The sequence below is a fragment of the Vulpes lagopus genome, chromosome 12 (assembly GCF_018345385.1).
Source record: "Vulpes lagopus strain Blue_001 chromosome 12, ASM1834538v1, whole genome shotgun sequence".
In the NCBI taxonomy this organism is placed as follows: domain Eukaryota; kingdom Metazoa; phylum Chordata; class Mammalia; order Carnivora; family Canidae; genus Vulpes; species Vulpes lagopus.
The window spans coordinates 20,418,386-20,434,819 of NC_054835.1; the positions used below are offsets into that span (position 1 = coordinate 20,418,386).

Genomic DNA, 16,434 nt, shown 5'->3' on the forward strand with positions numbered 1-16,434 from the left:
TTTTATAGGCGATTCCTGTGACATGGAAATCGCTCCCCTCGGTGGAGCCCGGTGGCGTCCGAGAGCAGCAGCCGCAGCTCCCCGGCTGCCGCCCTGTCCTCTCAGGGGCTTTGCGGGCTGGGATCGGGCCAGGGGTGGCTTGGGGCACGTGGTGGCGAGGGGACCGGAGATGCGGTCCCCGCCCCGGGATCCCCTCTGACAAGAATCGACCCATCCAACTCCCGGCCTGGCCCCTTCCTGCGAAGTTAGAGACTCGACGATCGGTAATGGATCTGAGTTCATTGAACAGGCCCCGCGCCCCCAGTTCCTCCGAGGCCCGCCTCTCTTCAGAGGTCCTGTACCCCCTTGGGGGCGGCGACTGACGACGCTCAGAAGGCGAGAAACGGCTCTCTAAGCCGCTCGCTGGGTCCCTCTATCCCCACAATGCACCGGGGCCAGCAGGAAGGCCGCTCCGACCCCTAATTTTCCCGCGAATTCAGTTCAAAGAGGCGGCCGGGCCCGCGATCGGCAGCGCGCACGGGCCAACCAAGCCGCGCCTCCGCGAGAAGCGCCTCCGCGTGACTGACGGGAGAATCCGCGGGCCAACGGGCTGGGCGGCCGGGCGGCGCGCGCTCCCGCCGGCCAATCAGGACGCCGGGCGGGGGAAGTGGGCGGAGCGAGGCCAGGCTAGGGTGAGCGGCCTCCGGAGCGGAGCGGGGCTCTCAGGAGGAGACACTTTTTTTTTCCTCCCTCCTTCCCTCCTCTCCTCCTCCCTTCCCTTCCCCTCTCCTCCCCTCTCTCCTCCTTCCCCCCTCGGTCCGCCGGAGCCTGCTGGGGCGAGCGGTTGGTATTGCAGGCGCTTACTCTCCGGGGCCGCCCGGCGGGTAGCTGGCGGGGGGAGGAGGCAGGAACCGCGATGGCGCCTCAGAAGCACGGCGGTGGGGGAGGGGGCGGCTCGGGGCCCAGCGCGGGGTCCGGGGGAGGCGGCTTCGGGGGTTCGGCGGCTGTGGCGGCGGCTACGGCGTCGGGCGGCAAATCCGGCGGCGGGGGCTGTGGAGGCGGCGGCAGTTACTCGGCCTCCTCCTCCTCCTCCGCGGCGGCAGCGGCTGGGGCCGCGGTGTTACCGGTGAAGAAGCCGAAAATGGAGCACGTCCAGGCTGACCACGAGCTTTTCCTCCAGGCCTTTGAGAGTGAGTGTGTTTGAGGCTTCGAGGGCAGGAATACCCCGTCTTCCAGCATTAGGGGGCCGGGACGCTCGTACTGGGCCCCCTTCCTCGCCGGGACTCGACTTGATTGGGGAGTGGAGGGAGGAATTGAGGGTGCCGGTCCCACTCGAGGGATTACGGTCAGGGGGGCCCCGAAGTCGAGGTAGGGCCTCTGGGGTGCAGGTGAGGTTCTTGACTCCCCGAAGATTAGCGCACGAGCTTGGGCAGTGGGGCCCCACGTTAAGAGCAGCCCCCTTTTAGGTGAGAAGGTTACAGTTGGTCTGAGGATGCCGTCAGATCCCAAGACGAGTTCTTGATTTCTTTCATGTCTCTTCTTACTCTAGAAGTACAAGTGTTTCGGTTGTAGGTTTCGAGGAGCAGAATTAAGCCTGTGAAGTGATGAGTGCAGTAAAATCGACCAAATTTGTCATTTGTCTGAAATGCTTTCGCACTAACTTGGTGCTGCATGTTAATATGGCACCTTTTGATGCTTCAGAACCTTTCAGATCTATCCGCCCATTCCATGAGTACATAAACTGAGTCCGCTTGTGCTTAAGCACCTTATCTTGAGACGACCTCGGAAATCTGCCCGTTGTACTTGTCTTAATTACGGGACGTTTTCTTATGTCAGTTTTGGCTTTTAAGGTCTTGTTTAAGGGGCGAAACTATGACTTGATTTGGAAAGGAAGCCAAGGTGTCTGGAAACAAACAATAGAATTTATTAAAATCAGCATGACTGTAAATAATCTCAACTGTCCTTTAATGAGTATTATACCCTGATTGTTTTCCTTTTTGCTTTTGTGTACGTTTTATAATTTGAATGATCGCTAATAGCTAAATAACAAACTTGGAGAAACTCGGCTTTACCGCCGAATGTCTTTATTTACAATTTTATTGTGGCATATGTTTAAGGCATGGTATCAGCTGTGCTTGAAAAGACGTATTACATTGTTTAATACCCTTCTTTCATTCTCTCTGATTAGTGCTTCATGAAATTCTAATTGGAATTCAATACAAGGAATTTCAGTTTTTATTGAAACGAATATTGAACCTGCTTGAGAGAGATTCAGTCTTTCTTTTGCTTAATCTACTTTGAAAAATCTGGAGTGCTTTAAATTGGAAAAATGGTGGAGAACTGAAGGCAGTGATGACAATAAACATACATGTTTGTACCCCTTCTAAGTTATCTTCTCCTTTTCGTTTGACAGTAAAAACTAACTGAAGATTAAGTGGGAATTTAAACATTTCTTTCTGTTATGAGAAGACAAATCTGCCAAGAAAGTTTAAGCTATTTTGCTTTCTGATGAGTCTACCTTAGAGGAGTAAGCTGTCCTTAAGTGCTAGATTTTGTCAACAAAACAACTTGATTCTTCTCTAATATTAATCCTAATTTCTGGGAAATTAAAATGCTGTTTACTGATACAGTCAGTTATCTTTAGTTCATTTTGATACTTCTTTATTTAGAGAAATGTAATACTGCTAAATCATTAAGGGAACTGGTATTTGTATATAAAATATATTTTTTATGTATAAAGGCAGAGGAACTTTAAACAACATTAAAAAGCCTAGGAATCTGTCAATTAATTTAAAAATACATGTTCAGGTAGTGTTTACGTATTGGAATATATGTAATATATTCAATATAAGTATTGAGCAAAATAGATAAAAACTTCAAGTATAACTAAATATTCATTGGAAATTTAAGCTACACTTTGCATCTCATTTCTTTCAGTATGGATTCACAATAATATCTGCATTAGGACATCCAGGAAACTGTTTTATTCTGTTTTGGCTTACTACAAATTTTTTAAAAGATCAGTTAAAAATCGAAAATTTCATTTTGTCGTTTAGCATCAATAAGTTCTTTTGCTGAATCCGGCTACCTTGTTTCGGCTACTTTTTGGGAGGAGATGCGTAACAGTTTAAATTAGCTAAATAATCAGTGTAATTACTCTTCAGTTCTGCATACAGACTAGTTTAAAAAGTTAGCTACCTTAGAAATGCAAGGCCTAAGCACAAGATTGAGGGAAACCTTTAATTTAAAATAAATGTAGATGAGTTTTGTGAATATAAGACATAGATTGAACGTTTTTTTTATCTTACTGTGCGTACCAATTTTCTTGATGTCAATATTTAGTACATGATTTTCATACAGGTGATTGGTTTACATTGGTTATAACACTGACTGGACTGGTTATTTTCTTGAGAACTTAAGTAATCCTTTTGTTTCCTGTTACCTAGAACCAACGCAGATCTATAGATTTCTTCGAACTCGAAATCTTATAGCTGTAAGTAGTCAATAAAATTAATGAATATTTTTTTCATAAAATTTCATGCATTTAATTTTAACATTTCTAAAACTTTTTTTATAGCCAATATTTTTGCACAGGACTCTTACTTACATGTCTCATCGAAACTCCAGAACAAACATCAAAAGGTACATTTTGTGAATCTTATTTTGAGTTGATCAAACGATATTAAAGTTGTGTTTTAAAGTACTATTTCTAATTAAAGATTAAATATGAAGACTGAGGTGAAAAAGTGGTTGAATTGGTTGCCAGGTGATTTTTTTTCTAATAGTATCATTTTTATAAATCCCAGTTTATTACCATTTTTTTTTTCCTAATAGGAATGATTTAGTAGTGGAGTGAATGAATTAATTTTACTGAATAATATTTTTACTTTGTGCTATGAGTTACTTTCAAGTTTGGTAGAAGTTGGGGGTTTAAATATCGAAGGACTCAGGGAAATATCTTGAATAAGTAAATTTAGGTTAATTTTTAAACATTTCCTATATGTTCTAACAATAAGGAATTTGCTTCCATAATGATAGGTTCAGAAAGTTTCATTTTATGTCTTCGGTGGTGATCTTTCTAGAAAAGGAAATATTTCTGAAGTTAGTAGGTTGTGAGTGTCCTTAAAAAACAAGATAGTCTTAATTAGTCTTCAAGTGGAGTCTGGAGGTGTCGATCAGAGCTTATTTTTGTTTGTACATGTAATATGTAACCATATATAATTATGGAATGCTGGTTTCTTACCCTACATGAAAGATTATTGAGTATATCAAATGAACAATTTTAAGTTTAAAGGAGAGAACTTGTATTAAGCATTTAGTATTGTTAGTCTTGATTCACTAAAACCATTAAGCTATCCTGATAGACTTTGAAACCAAACTCCTTTGGAGACTCCTACTGATTACTAAGCATCATGTTTCCATAGCAAGACTTGGTTTAGCTTTATAAATATACCTAAGTGTATTTTGAAGGATTAAAATGTTAAAACCATTTGTCTTCTGGTAATCTTTCTGAACAGGGAGAGTGTGTGCGAGCGATTGCATGCTTGTGGGCATTACATTTAATAGATGAAGCTTGCCAAGAGCCTAAATAACTAGGAAGAAGGTGATGGATTAGGCAAAAGAATTAAATTTGTCAGCTTTTTGCTTGTCTGTGCCATTATTTGATCAATGCCAGGGTTTAGCAGACTTTTTCTGTGAAGGACCAGATAGTAAAGGACCTTGTGATCCAGGAGGCAGAATTCAGTTTATTAATTAGAATGTAGGTAGGTACTTATGCAAAGAAAGAGAAAACAAGTGTCTACAAATTTTTTATTGATGAAATTTAAAATACAATAATTGAGTACAGTATTTTGTAAGATCTGCCTACTAGTGAGAAGTGTGAGATTCTTATTTTTGTAGAATGGGAGGAAATGACATTTACCTTACTTGGGGTTTAGAGTTAGTGTTCTCTATCAAATCAATTGCAAATATTTATCCATAAAAATGATTCTTAGCTCACGGCTATGCAGAAACAGACAGTAGGGTAGGCCAGATTTGGCCTATGGTCCATAGTGTGCTGATTTATTCTATAAAACTAGGAGAATTTTATTAAGAGGATTTAAGAGGATCTCTAGTATTTTTAATAGGGAAGATCAGTTATTTAGGATGCCGCCTGATTTCAGTTTAAAAGTGATTAAGTTTTTTGGGGGTGGCTGGCTGTCCGTAGAGCATGCGATTTTTTATCTCAGAGTTGTAAGTTCAAGCCCTATATTGGGTGTAGAGATTAAACATTCTTTTTTTTTAATGATTAAGTTTTTTTCAAAGTAAGTTTGAGTTAATCCATACATTAAAAAAATACATTTAATGTATTAAATTACCATAAGTTCATTATTCTCCTGTCATGTTTGTTTATGGGGTTATTTGTCTCATTGGATACATTTCTGTTGTCTGCTAATATAGGTGGAGACAATTTTAAAAGCTTGGTAGGAGAAATTACTTTTCTTAATTTATTGCTCCTTAGGGAAAAAATTGTCTTTTGCAGAAATTTTGCAGCAGTTTACCAGCCAAGAAACATGTGAATCCCATAGTTTATTTCCATGCAAAAATGCATTAGGAGTCACTTAATACTTTTGTTATATACTTGGCTTATAAAAGACATTAGAACTAATTTTTAACAATTATACAGCTTGCATCCTCAAATGAATGCTGTTCTTTTCAAAGTAGTCGGTGACTTTGGAAGGTGGTGAATTTAGCTTAGTGATTGTGGTCTTCATTAAACATGTTTTTGGGACTCCTTTTATAAAGTTGCTTTTAATACGATCCTTTTGCTCAAAATGATTTTTGGAACTCCGTTTTTACTGTTATAACAGCATAATACCCGTTGTTGGGATAAATATAGCATTCCCTTTGAAATCATCCACTCAGTTGTGATATTAATTCTGTATGTTTATTAAACTCTCCTTGTACTTTAGTTTCACTTTATAGAGGTATTCAAATTCTATAGACTAACACAACATTGATACAGTAGAAATATTTGTGAGGAGAAGGCCATCTTTTATTGAATCCATTTTACTAGATTTCATGTAAACTGTTCCTGAATCCTCCGAAGAAAATTTCCTGGAATTCCTTGGATTTTAAACATATTCTCCTTTTTGATTATCTTTTAATAATCATTTCCCTTATTAAATCTGGGACTGTTGCAATGCCTTTCTAAAGAACAGACATACTTGGTGCTGAGAGTGAGGCTGCTTTTGTATAGTTGCTTATGTGGTTTTGGTTTTTTCCTAAGGAAGACTGGATTGCCTTTATGATCTTACCTATTTCACATGGTTGTTAATATTCAACTTTCCTATGAACTTCTCCTATGCACACCTCCATAATTTTGGAAGAGATGAACCTTGTGACTTAGAGTCTTAACTTTTCTTTCTACAGGCAGGATTTCTTCTTAATCATTACATAAACATAAACATATTATTCTTAAAAGTTTCCAGTAACTTCACAACCTTCCTTAATAGTACATTTTCAGTGTTTATAATGGAACGTTCTTTGCAACTAGCCTAAAATAATTCTACATTTTTCTTCTTTCTTCTCTCTTATCTGTGGAGAATGAAAAATGTATTGCCATCCTTCCTAAAAAGTACTACTTACTATGCTCTATTGGATGAAACTTTAATATTTTTGAAGTTTTCAGTAACTCTAAAGGTAAAGAGAGAAGCTTTTTTAAAAAAAGATCCTTTGTTAATGGAGGCTGTTTTTTCATCTGAACTGTAGATTGCATCTATTCTGCTCTTCCTATTAGTATTCTACTGTAATTTATTTACATTAACATTTCTCTGTGGGTGATGAACATAAGGAGGGCATGTGATGTAATGAGCACTGGGTATTCTATAAGACTGGTGACTCGCTGACCTCTACCTCTGAAACCAATAATACATTATCTGTTAATTAATTGATTTTAAATAAACTTCAAAACATTTCTCTACTGATAATTTTTTATAATAGTAGTTGAGTACAATAGTTGTTATTGAGGAATGAGCATATCAGTAATTTCTAGTATCTGAATTCAAGCTTTACAAAGTAATTTATGTGGAATACATTAAGCTTTTCATGTCTTAAGTTTGAAGAAAATAAGTATAAAAAAATACTTGTTTCCAATTAACAAATGCGGGTCTAGATTTCTAGCCTCTGTCTATAGGACAAGTATAATAGACCACCGTAAGAACTAAGATAAGGCTTGTTTTAGAGTCAATTCATTCTGAAATTGCTTGGGAGCATGTGGAGGTTATTAATTTAAGTTTCTATTTTGTGGAAAATGTACTTTTTTCCTCTTAAACTTGTAAAGTTAAAAGCCAGTAATTGTATGATTTGATGGGTATTATCCCCTAAACTTCAAAATTTTTCCATGATGGTTGTTGATATAGCCATCTCTTTAATATGACATATCATTTAATTTTAGCCATTGCTAGTAATCTTTGGCAATTTCTGTTAGCTTCAGATATTTTTAATAAAATATCTTTTTTTATGTAATCGTGCAACCACATATTTGTCAGCTTACTTAATAGAAATAGATGAATGTTTCAAAATATATATGGTTTGCATTTGTTTGGTTCAGTCCAACAGATGCTTGAATACTGTTCAAATGTAAGGTGCTGATGCAAGCACTATGTGGCTTTCCTTGAAGAAAAGCAATCTCTGCCCTTCAGGAACTTAGAGTCTAGGAGAAATACTATATTTATGTAAATTAACATTTATGAGACTAAATGTCAAAATAAATATAAGCCAGGTGTCATAGGTAAGGGGAAATCACTCTGGTTTGGGAATAATTACAAAAGGTTTTATGGAAAAGATAGCATTTGAGATGGGACTTGAAGGCTTGTCTACTGTATTATAACATATACTGTCTCAATGTAGTATTCATTGTTATGGCTAATCATCCACAATTTATCTTATTAAAAATAATCAAAATCAGATTTCCAACTTGCCTATTATGGTGACAATAAAGTGTAATCTTTTTTTTTTTTTTTCCCAGTTGAGAAGTGATTATTTTGTTTATCTGTTTCTTTCAGGAAAACATTTAAAGTTGATGATATGTTATCAAAAGTAGAGAAAATGAAAGGAGAGCAAGAATCTCATAGGTAAGATAACCTATCAGTTTACATTTAAGTGACATACTTGAGGAAAGAGGAAAAAATTATAGTGATCATTTCTCTAGTGATCACCCCAATATTGTAAGGAGTTAGAAGAAACCTTAGAGGTCAGTTGGTCCAAACTCATACATAAATCAGGAATTAATAGTTCTCTAGCATATATGGCAGAGATCCCTTAAGCCTCATCTTGAATACCTCCAGCTCTGGGGACTCACTTTTCTTAGGCAGTTGTGTTCATTATTGTTTATCTCTATTACCAGATTCTTGCATTTTGATTCAAAATCTCTGTAACTTATGCAGTTGGTATTAATCCTACTACCTCATGTAAGGAGGGATGGAGACTCATATTTATGGTATATTTATTCTATGCTAGATGGTATGCCAGATGCTTCACAACATGACATTTCTTCTAAATAATTGTCTTCAAATCTGAAAGAGCCTCTCATTCCATCTTGTCCTTCCCCATATTTATACCTTTCAGTCAAAATATTCCTAACTTAATATTTGAAATATGTTCATCGCATAAGTTTCAGAAACTTGACCCTTGGGACAGAATCTATTTATTGTATGTTTTCAAACGTAATAACTCAGAACTAATCCCTAAAAGTTCTGACTAGCCTACTATCTGCCTAAGCTAGATAGTGTGCTTCCATTTTTTCTTTGATAAGTAAACTAAAGAAAGTTAAGTATCATTCTAAAGAGATACAGGAACTTGGGTGGTATTTGTTTATTCATTGACTACTTTCAGGGAGAATACAAAACTAAAAGTACTAAATTTTTTAAAAATGAAGCTGGTAAAATTGCCGTAATAGATTTTTGTCTCTTGAAAATTTAAATCATACCTTACCAATTTAGATAGGATGTACGCTGACTTGATACTTCATTTATGGTTTCTTATTTTAGTAACTGGTGTAAGATGTCATTTTTGCAGTTGCTTATATTTTAACTTTGGCTTTTGAATTCAGTTATTTTGTTACTTGAATTGAAAAATCGCATTTTTAATTACGTGTCTTGCATTCTTGTAGGACTGAACTGTAATTTATATTCCATGTCTAGGCAGTCTTGACTTGTAAATAAGCTATGATGGTCCATTCTAGAAGCTGAGATCCCAAATCTTTACCTAATCTATTACTGCTCAAGGAGTACCTTACAACATAGGACTAAGAATGTTGTCAGTATGTGTACACTCTGTTGCTTGAATTTCTGTTCCAGATTCCTTGTCTGATCACCTACCCTAGACAGATCTCTCGGGATCCTCAGGGCCTTTTTTACTAAAGTATAAGCTGTAGTCAGAACCTGATCTCTGAGCTTTCCTAATTCTTTTCTCCTGAACATTTTAATAGTTTGACCTGCAGGTCTTTCAGGGTTTGTGTAGGAAGGAAAAATAAACCAAGAAGAAAACTTAGCCCTTTTCTTGATCTTCCCCATCAAGGTATTATCGTTATCACTGCTAAATCTACTACTATCTCATTGGGACGTTCGCTTTAATAAATACTACTTTGCTTTCCTTAGAATGTGTGTTGTGAGGGAAACACGTAATACTGGTCGGTTCTCTGTGAATAATCACTCACTCAGTAATTTTGTTCCTTTTGACCCGGTGCGTTCAACAGCTAGGCCAGTATTGTAACAGGTATTTTTAACTCAGAAGTTTCAGAGGGTTGCAAGAATTCTTTCCTGTAATTTTGAAAAACAACTTTTTCAGTCTTCAGGATCCAGTTGAGACTAGTGAATTGGCCATTTCAACCCCCTAAGATTGATCTCTTTCTCTCTGTCTCTTTCTCTTAAAAAAAATAAAATAACAGCCCTAACTATGTTGGAGCTGACCATGCTTAATGCCCAAGAAGGCACTTTAGGCTCCAGAGGTGTTGAGTTATTGTGCTAAGTGCTTCAGCATCCCCCCACAAGATCTTTATGAATTTCTCAGTGTCACTCCCAGAGTCACTAAAATGAATTGGGAGATTGCTTCGTTTTAAGTTTACCCCTAAGGCTCTGTATTATTAAATTACTTCAATGTATTTTTCATCTCCAATTAGGCATAATCCTTTTGTTCCATTAAACTTATCACATAGGATTGTAAGAAGTTCCCTAGACACCCAATATGTCATTCTGGCACTATAAAACTTTAAAAAAAACTGTGGTCAAATTCTCTTACAAGAGGACAAAATTAATCTTTGTTTTTCCTGACATCAATTAGTAGAAGTTAAATCATGCAAAAAACATATCTGTCTTCCATGTATATTTTTTATTCTGTACCATCTCTGATCTTAATTCAATTTAGTTGGATCCTAGATTTGTTCAACAGCAATAGTCTGGGAGTCTTCCATTGGAACTCATGTTCTTTGAGCACTTCCAAATTTGTAATATCTTTACTCCTAGATCCCATGTATTTCATTCTCTAGAGTTCAGGGGAGTATCAGGATACACAAATGTAGTACTATAGCCCCAAGTTAGAACAATCAACAGCCTGACCTATTTATGTCATTTGTAGTAACTTAAAAACCAGATCAAATTCCCAGCATTATCTGTGCAAAATGAAGTTGGTGTTCAAGGATCTTTTATTATTTTATATTCTAGAGCTACTATTGTCTTTACTCGTCACAGAAATGGGCAGAACTTATTAGGAGAAGCAACTGATGGGGAAAAAAGGACATTTCATAGTTTTTATTTCCTTAAGATGTCAGTCAATTTGTGGCAATAAGCCATATTTGACATTTGTAACCCTACCATCTATGAAGATTATGTCGTTTCTTGAAGAATGGCTTTCTGAAAACTTCATACGAGTTAGATTCTAGAAATTCATAGTGGTTGTACCTTTAGTCTCAAATTTTGCCTGCTGTTTCTTGCTTTTTGGTGTGATAGGGTATATTTCAAATGTCTTTATTTTCTTTTTAGAATGTTTGATGTAATTCCTCTTCAGTTATTTCTGGCATTCCAATTTATTGTGGGTTTCAAATTTATTGTGGGTCTTGACCAAGTACTATGGCTTGCTGGAATAAATCACTGGTCTGTTTGTAATTTTTCATCCTAGCAGGATCCCAGGAGTCTTTTGTGCTATTAGTACTACCAGTTTTAGAATTCTGTAGTCATAACTCCTTTAACTTCAAAGTGCATGAGCACTGGCTGAAAGGTAGCATGAAGAGATTTCCAAATTGGAGTTGCTTCCCGAAAGTATTTCCTGGGGCCAAGTGAGAAGCAAAATGTCTTTTCTCTCTTCCCCTTAATCATCATCCATTCCTGGTCCTCTGTTAGCAGCTAGAAAAATCCCCTCAAAAAATACCAGCACTAGAGCTTTTATTAGGGACATTTTCAAGCCAGTATTTTAGTAGATAACATAAATTGCCTTTCATTACTTCTTATTATTGTTACCACCAAAGCTTTTGAATTAATAATCTTTATTTTCTAAGCATCTTTTGTATAAAGAAGTCCAGATCTTTTTTTTTTTCCCCCCCCTAAGAGTCCAGTTTTTTTTGGTGTACCAGGTCCAAAACTCTGTTCTAGTGCTGGGGATATAATAGCAAAACTCATGAAGACCTTGCCTTTCTGGAGGAAAAAGATAAATTTCATAATATGTACAATTGTAAAATAATTGCTAGGAAAGAAAAATATAGGGAAACAATGTATGAAGCAGGTGCACCAGCTCTTGTTTGAGATGTTGGATTTGGGAATAGTGATGGTCAAGAGGGCTTCCTTAAAAAAAGGAGCTGAGATATGAAGATGAATATAGGAGTAAGATGGGGACCAAGAGGGTGAACAGATAGGTGATTCTAAATAAAGAGAGTATTTCAGGTACGACATTTGAGCCGAGTAGAAAGAGTAGCCGAGTAGAAAGAATAAGGAGAGTGGCATTAGATAAGGCTAGAGCAGATGGCCATGGCCAGATAATGCAGAGCCTTGTAGGCTATTTAAGCATATTCGTCTTTATCCCAAAAAGTCATAAATTACTTTAAATAGATATATTGAATTAATGGCATTTCCCTACCATTCTCTTTTGTGGATTTAGCTGCATTTTTTAAATTTAAGGCTGCTTCTTAATTGTATGTCTTTTCTACCATTCATAAGATCTGAGATGCTTCTCCCCTTTCTCTTTTTTTAACAATCTTGTATTGGACACAGGTTTTGAAATTATTTTTAAATCAGCATCTTTGGGCAGCCCTGGTGGCTCAGTGGTTTAGCGCTGCCTTCAGTCCAGGGCGTGATCCTGGAGACCCGGGATCAAGTCCCACATCAGGCTCCCTGCATGGAACCTGCTCCTCCCTCTGCCTGCATCTCTGCCTCTCTCTCTCTCTCTGTGTCTCTCATGAATAAATAAATAAAATCTTTAAAAAAAAAAATCAGCATCTTTTCATGTTTGAGTTTTAGTTTCTCTTTCAGAACCTGAGCCATGGATTCTTTTTACATACTTACTCCTAAAGGTGCCTTATCAGTTGCTACTGAGCATGTCTGATTCTTAAAATCTTAAGTGTTTAAAAGCAGGTTTTTATGATGTTTCTGTTTATATAATCTTTGGGTTTACAATAATTCCTTTATGTTTTGTCTATTATACTTCTAGAAAGGGATTTATTTATTTGTAAAGGACTCCCTCCCCTCATTCAACTTTATCTTCTCATTACAAAATGTTTCCCATTCTTGTGTCTGAATCTTGGAAGAGAGGCTGGATTCCCAGAATAATGGGATTGAGGTAGTCACCAATTTCTCAGTTTGTTTATTTATTTATTTATTTATTTATTTATTTATTTATTTTTAAGATTTTATTTATTTATTCATGAGAGAGAGAGAGGCAGAGACACAGGTGGAGGGAGAAGCAGGCTCCACTCAGGGAGCCCAATGTGGGACTCCATCCCGGGACTCCAGGACCACTCCCTGGGCCAAAGGCAGGCGCTAAACTGCTGAGCCACCCAGGCATCCCAGTTTCTCAGTTTTATGCATGATAGCATTAAATGTATAAGAAAAGTTAGGTAACTAACTTCTAAGAGTGTAGACGCCAAATAGCTTATCCTATTTTGAAGTAATAGAGCCATAACTCTAGAAATGAAGCCTTAGATTAATGTGTATAAATTACAGGCACTAATCTTGGTCTCTTTCCAGCCTGAAAAACTTGGTCTTTCAGTGAGATCTGGCTATTCTTAAAATTTGAGTTTCCTCCATGGATGTCATCTCAAAATATTAGTCCCTTATGAGTTTAAATTTACTTAACCTCATTCTGTAGACAGCTTTAGAGTTGTTAGAAGTTTATGCTTGGAATCTTACCTCAGAATTTTAGATTCCTTGCCTAGTTTCCTGTTGCCCTATTGCTTGCTTTCTCAGAAGATATGGATAGGGAATATATCACAAAGATGAACCAAATCCTTATCTGGTATCTGATCTTGATGAAGTTAGATCACGTGCAGCCTAAAACCAAATAGGCCTGACCAGTCTTACATGTTTCTTTGCCTTCCATTCTAATTCAGCTTTAACAATTAAGATGTGAATATGGTAGCCACATGAGAGGGAAGATGGTAAATCAGAAAGGGAAAGAAAATTGCCCTTTTTTCCTGAATGAAGCCACCCTGGAAGAGAGCAGCTAGGCGTCATTGTTAGATTTTATTCTAGGTACTTTTAGGAAGGGGAGTTAGAGGGAAAATTGTGCAAAGTAAATCACATTCACAAAGTTGTTTTTTAAGTTAGTTAATTAAAATAGGAATTAAAAAATATATATATATTTATACATGAGAGACACACCAAGAGGTCTCGAGACATAGGCAGAGGGAGAAGCAGGCTCCCTGCGGGGAGCCCCATGCAGGACTCAGTCCTGGGACCAAGGCAGAGAGACGCTCAACCACTGAGCCACCAGGTGTCCCTAGAATTCCTTTTCTTTCTTTTTTTTCTTTTCTTTTCTTTTCTTTTCTTTTCTTTTCTTTTCTTTTCTTTTCTTTTCTTTTCTTTTCTTCTTTTCTTTTCCTTCCTTTCTTTCTTTCTTTCTTTCTTTCTTTCTTTCCTTCCTTCCTTCCTTCCTTCCTTCCTTCCTTCCTTCTTTTTGATTTTATTTATTTATTCATGAGAGACACAGAGAGAGACAGAGACACAGGCAGACAGAGAAGCAGGCTCCATGCAGGGAACCTGACGTGGGGCTCAATCCCGGGTCTCCAGGATCATGCCCTGGGCAGAAGTCGGCACCAAACTGCTGAACCACCTGCCTGCCCAAAGAATTCCTTAAAGAAAGTGTTAGAATGATAGCCTAATGTGCTTTTATCTCTTTTAACTTAGAACATACCATGTAAAACTGTGTCTCAAACCACCTGTGGTGAAGGACCTTTGTGTTTAATTTTCCGTCTTTCATAGATCGGTATTTTTGTAAATATACTTACTGATCACAAGCTTGGATGTTATGGGAATGTTAAATTTCTATAAACTGTTTAAGTCTTACTCTTAGCTTCTTACCTTGTTGTGGAATGGTAACAAGTTCCCCTAGAGACCTCAGTTTGCTGACCACATGTTGAGTAGCACTAATTTAAATTACTTTCTGGGGTAGATCAATCTAAAATGCTTCTGGCATTTTAGAGTTGGAGCTTAGAACCACATTTTCTATAAAAACAATGTAAATAATACTATAAGCACTACAGTGTAATGGCTCATGATCCCTGACCTTAAAAATCTGTTACTCTAGGAGCACCTGCCTGGCACAGTCGGTAGAGCATATGACTCTTGATCTCTAGGTCATGAGTTTGAGTCCCACATTGGACATAGAGTTTAATTTAAAAACAACAACAAAAAAAATCTTACTCTGGGAGGACATCGCTATTCTTTTTTTTTTTTAAATTTTTTAAAAATTTATTTATGATAGTCATAGAGAGAGAGAGAGAGGCAGAGACACAGGCAGAGGGAGAAGCAGGCTCCATGCACCGGGAGCCTGACGTGGGATTCGATCCTGGGTCTCCAGGATCGCGCCCTGGGCCAAAGGCAGGCGGCAGGCGCCAAACCGCTGCACCACCCAGGGATCCCAGGACATCACTATTCTTATGAAAAGTATTTGTTGAGTGCCTTTGTGTAAGACACTGCTAGGTATAGGGACACTGATGTAATAAAAAGATTGTCAAAAGGGAATATGTGTTAAAAAGGTTGACAAAAAAGTGGTAAATACAAGTACTTGAGATTAAGCTGTGATCGTTAAGCTCTGAAATGTTTGGAGATGGGGCCATTGTAGAAGAGGGAGAGACTACTTTGATGGATACTTTATTATTTTATGCAAGCCTGATAATCTTGAGAGGTCATTTTCTCATTTTATAGATAGAGGTCACAACTACTAACTGGAGCCAGAACTTAAACTTGGATTTTTCTGTTTTACCATTCTGTCCTGTTTTCCTCTGTAGGGCTTTAGGAGCCATATTATAGATACCAATTAAACAAAAGATTTAGCAGTTGGGGACTCACTGGAAAATTTGAAGAGAGGAGTAATACATACAGAATGGGGTTTTAAGAAAACCTGGCTGCAGTGTATAGGTTTAACTCAAGCAATTAAGAATAGGATAGATTGGGGATCCCTGGGTGGCGCAGCGGTTTGGCGCCTGCCTTTGGACCAGGGCGCGATCCTGGAGACCCGGGATCGAATCCCACATCGGGCTCCCGGTGCATGGAGCCCGCTTCTCCCTCTGCCTGTGTCTCTGCCTCTCTCTCTCTCTCTCTCTCTCTGTGACTATCATAAATAAATAAAAATTAAAAAAAAAAAAAAGAATAGGATAGATTGGTTGTGACTAATGGATTGTCTTCTAATATGTGGAAAATACAGAATGTTCCTCTTTGTCTTCAGTTATGTTTTGGAGTTTTGCTAATTCTGCTTTGTAAGATGACATTTATGGAACTATTTTTATAGGAGAATGCTAGTCATCTTTTAGTAAATGGCATGTAGATTTTGTAGATGGCAGATACACTTTTTAAAAGCAGCTTTGGGTATAACTAACATTCAGTAAAATACACCCACCTTAAGTATATAGTTAGTGGGCTTTTTTTTTTTTTTTAAGATTTTATTTATTTATTCATGAGACACAGAGAGAGGGGCAGAGACATAGGCAGAGGGAAAAGCAGGCACCATGCAGGGAGACCCACTTGAGACACAGTCCCGTGCTAAAGGCGGGGCTAAACCACTGAGCCACCCAGACTCCCCTATAGTTACTGTTTGGACAAATGTATACACTTATATAACCATAACCACAATCAAGATATAGAAATGTTTCCATCATTTTGAAAAATTCCTTTGGGCCTCTACAGTCTGTCCGCTTGATATACTTTTTGAGGTATGAGTTATATGCGTTTAGATTCAGTCTCTTTGGTTCTGAGTTTGACAACTGCACACAGG

General features: G+C 37.9%; 1 protein-coding gene across 3 annotated transcripts in view; it reads left to right on the forward strand.

Annotated features, from left to right (window-relative positions):
* The first annotated feature begins 556 nt into the window (after nucleotides 1–556).
* The window catches only part of SUZ12 (SUZ12 polycomb repressive complex 2 subunit), a 45,942-nt gene continuing 30,064 nt past the window's right edge, over nucleotides 557–16,434 (forward strand). Inside the window, exons 1-4 of one of the 3 annotated variants that reach the window (XM_041726351.1) lie at nucleotides 557–1,169; nucleotides 3,426–3,472; nucleotides 3,557–3,621; nucleotides 8,025–8,093. In XM_041726351.1, the coding sequence (XP_041582285.1) occupies nucleotides 896–1,169; nucleotides 3,426–3,472; nucleotides 3,557–3,621; nucleotides 8,025–8,093 (455 nt within the window). In that variant the 5' untranslated portion in view covers nucleotides 557–895. Of the gene's footprint in view, nucleotides 1,170–3,339; nucleotides 3,473–3,556; nucleotides 3,622–8,024; nucleotides 8,094–16,434 lie in introns of all 3 variants that reach the window. The other 2 variants (XM_041726353.1, XM_041726352.1) reach the window with 2 other exon arrangements.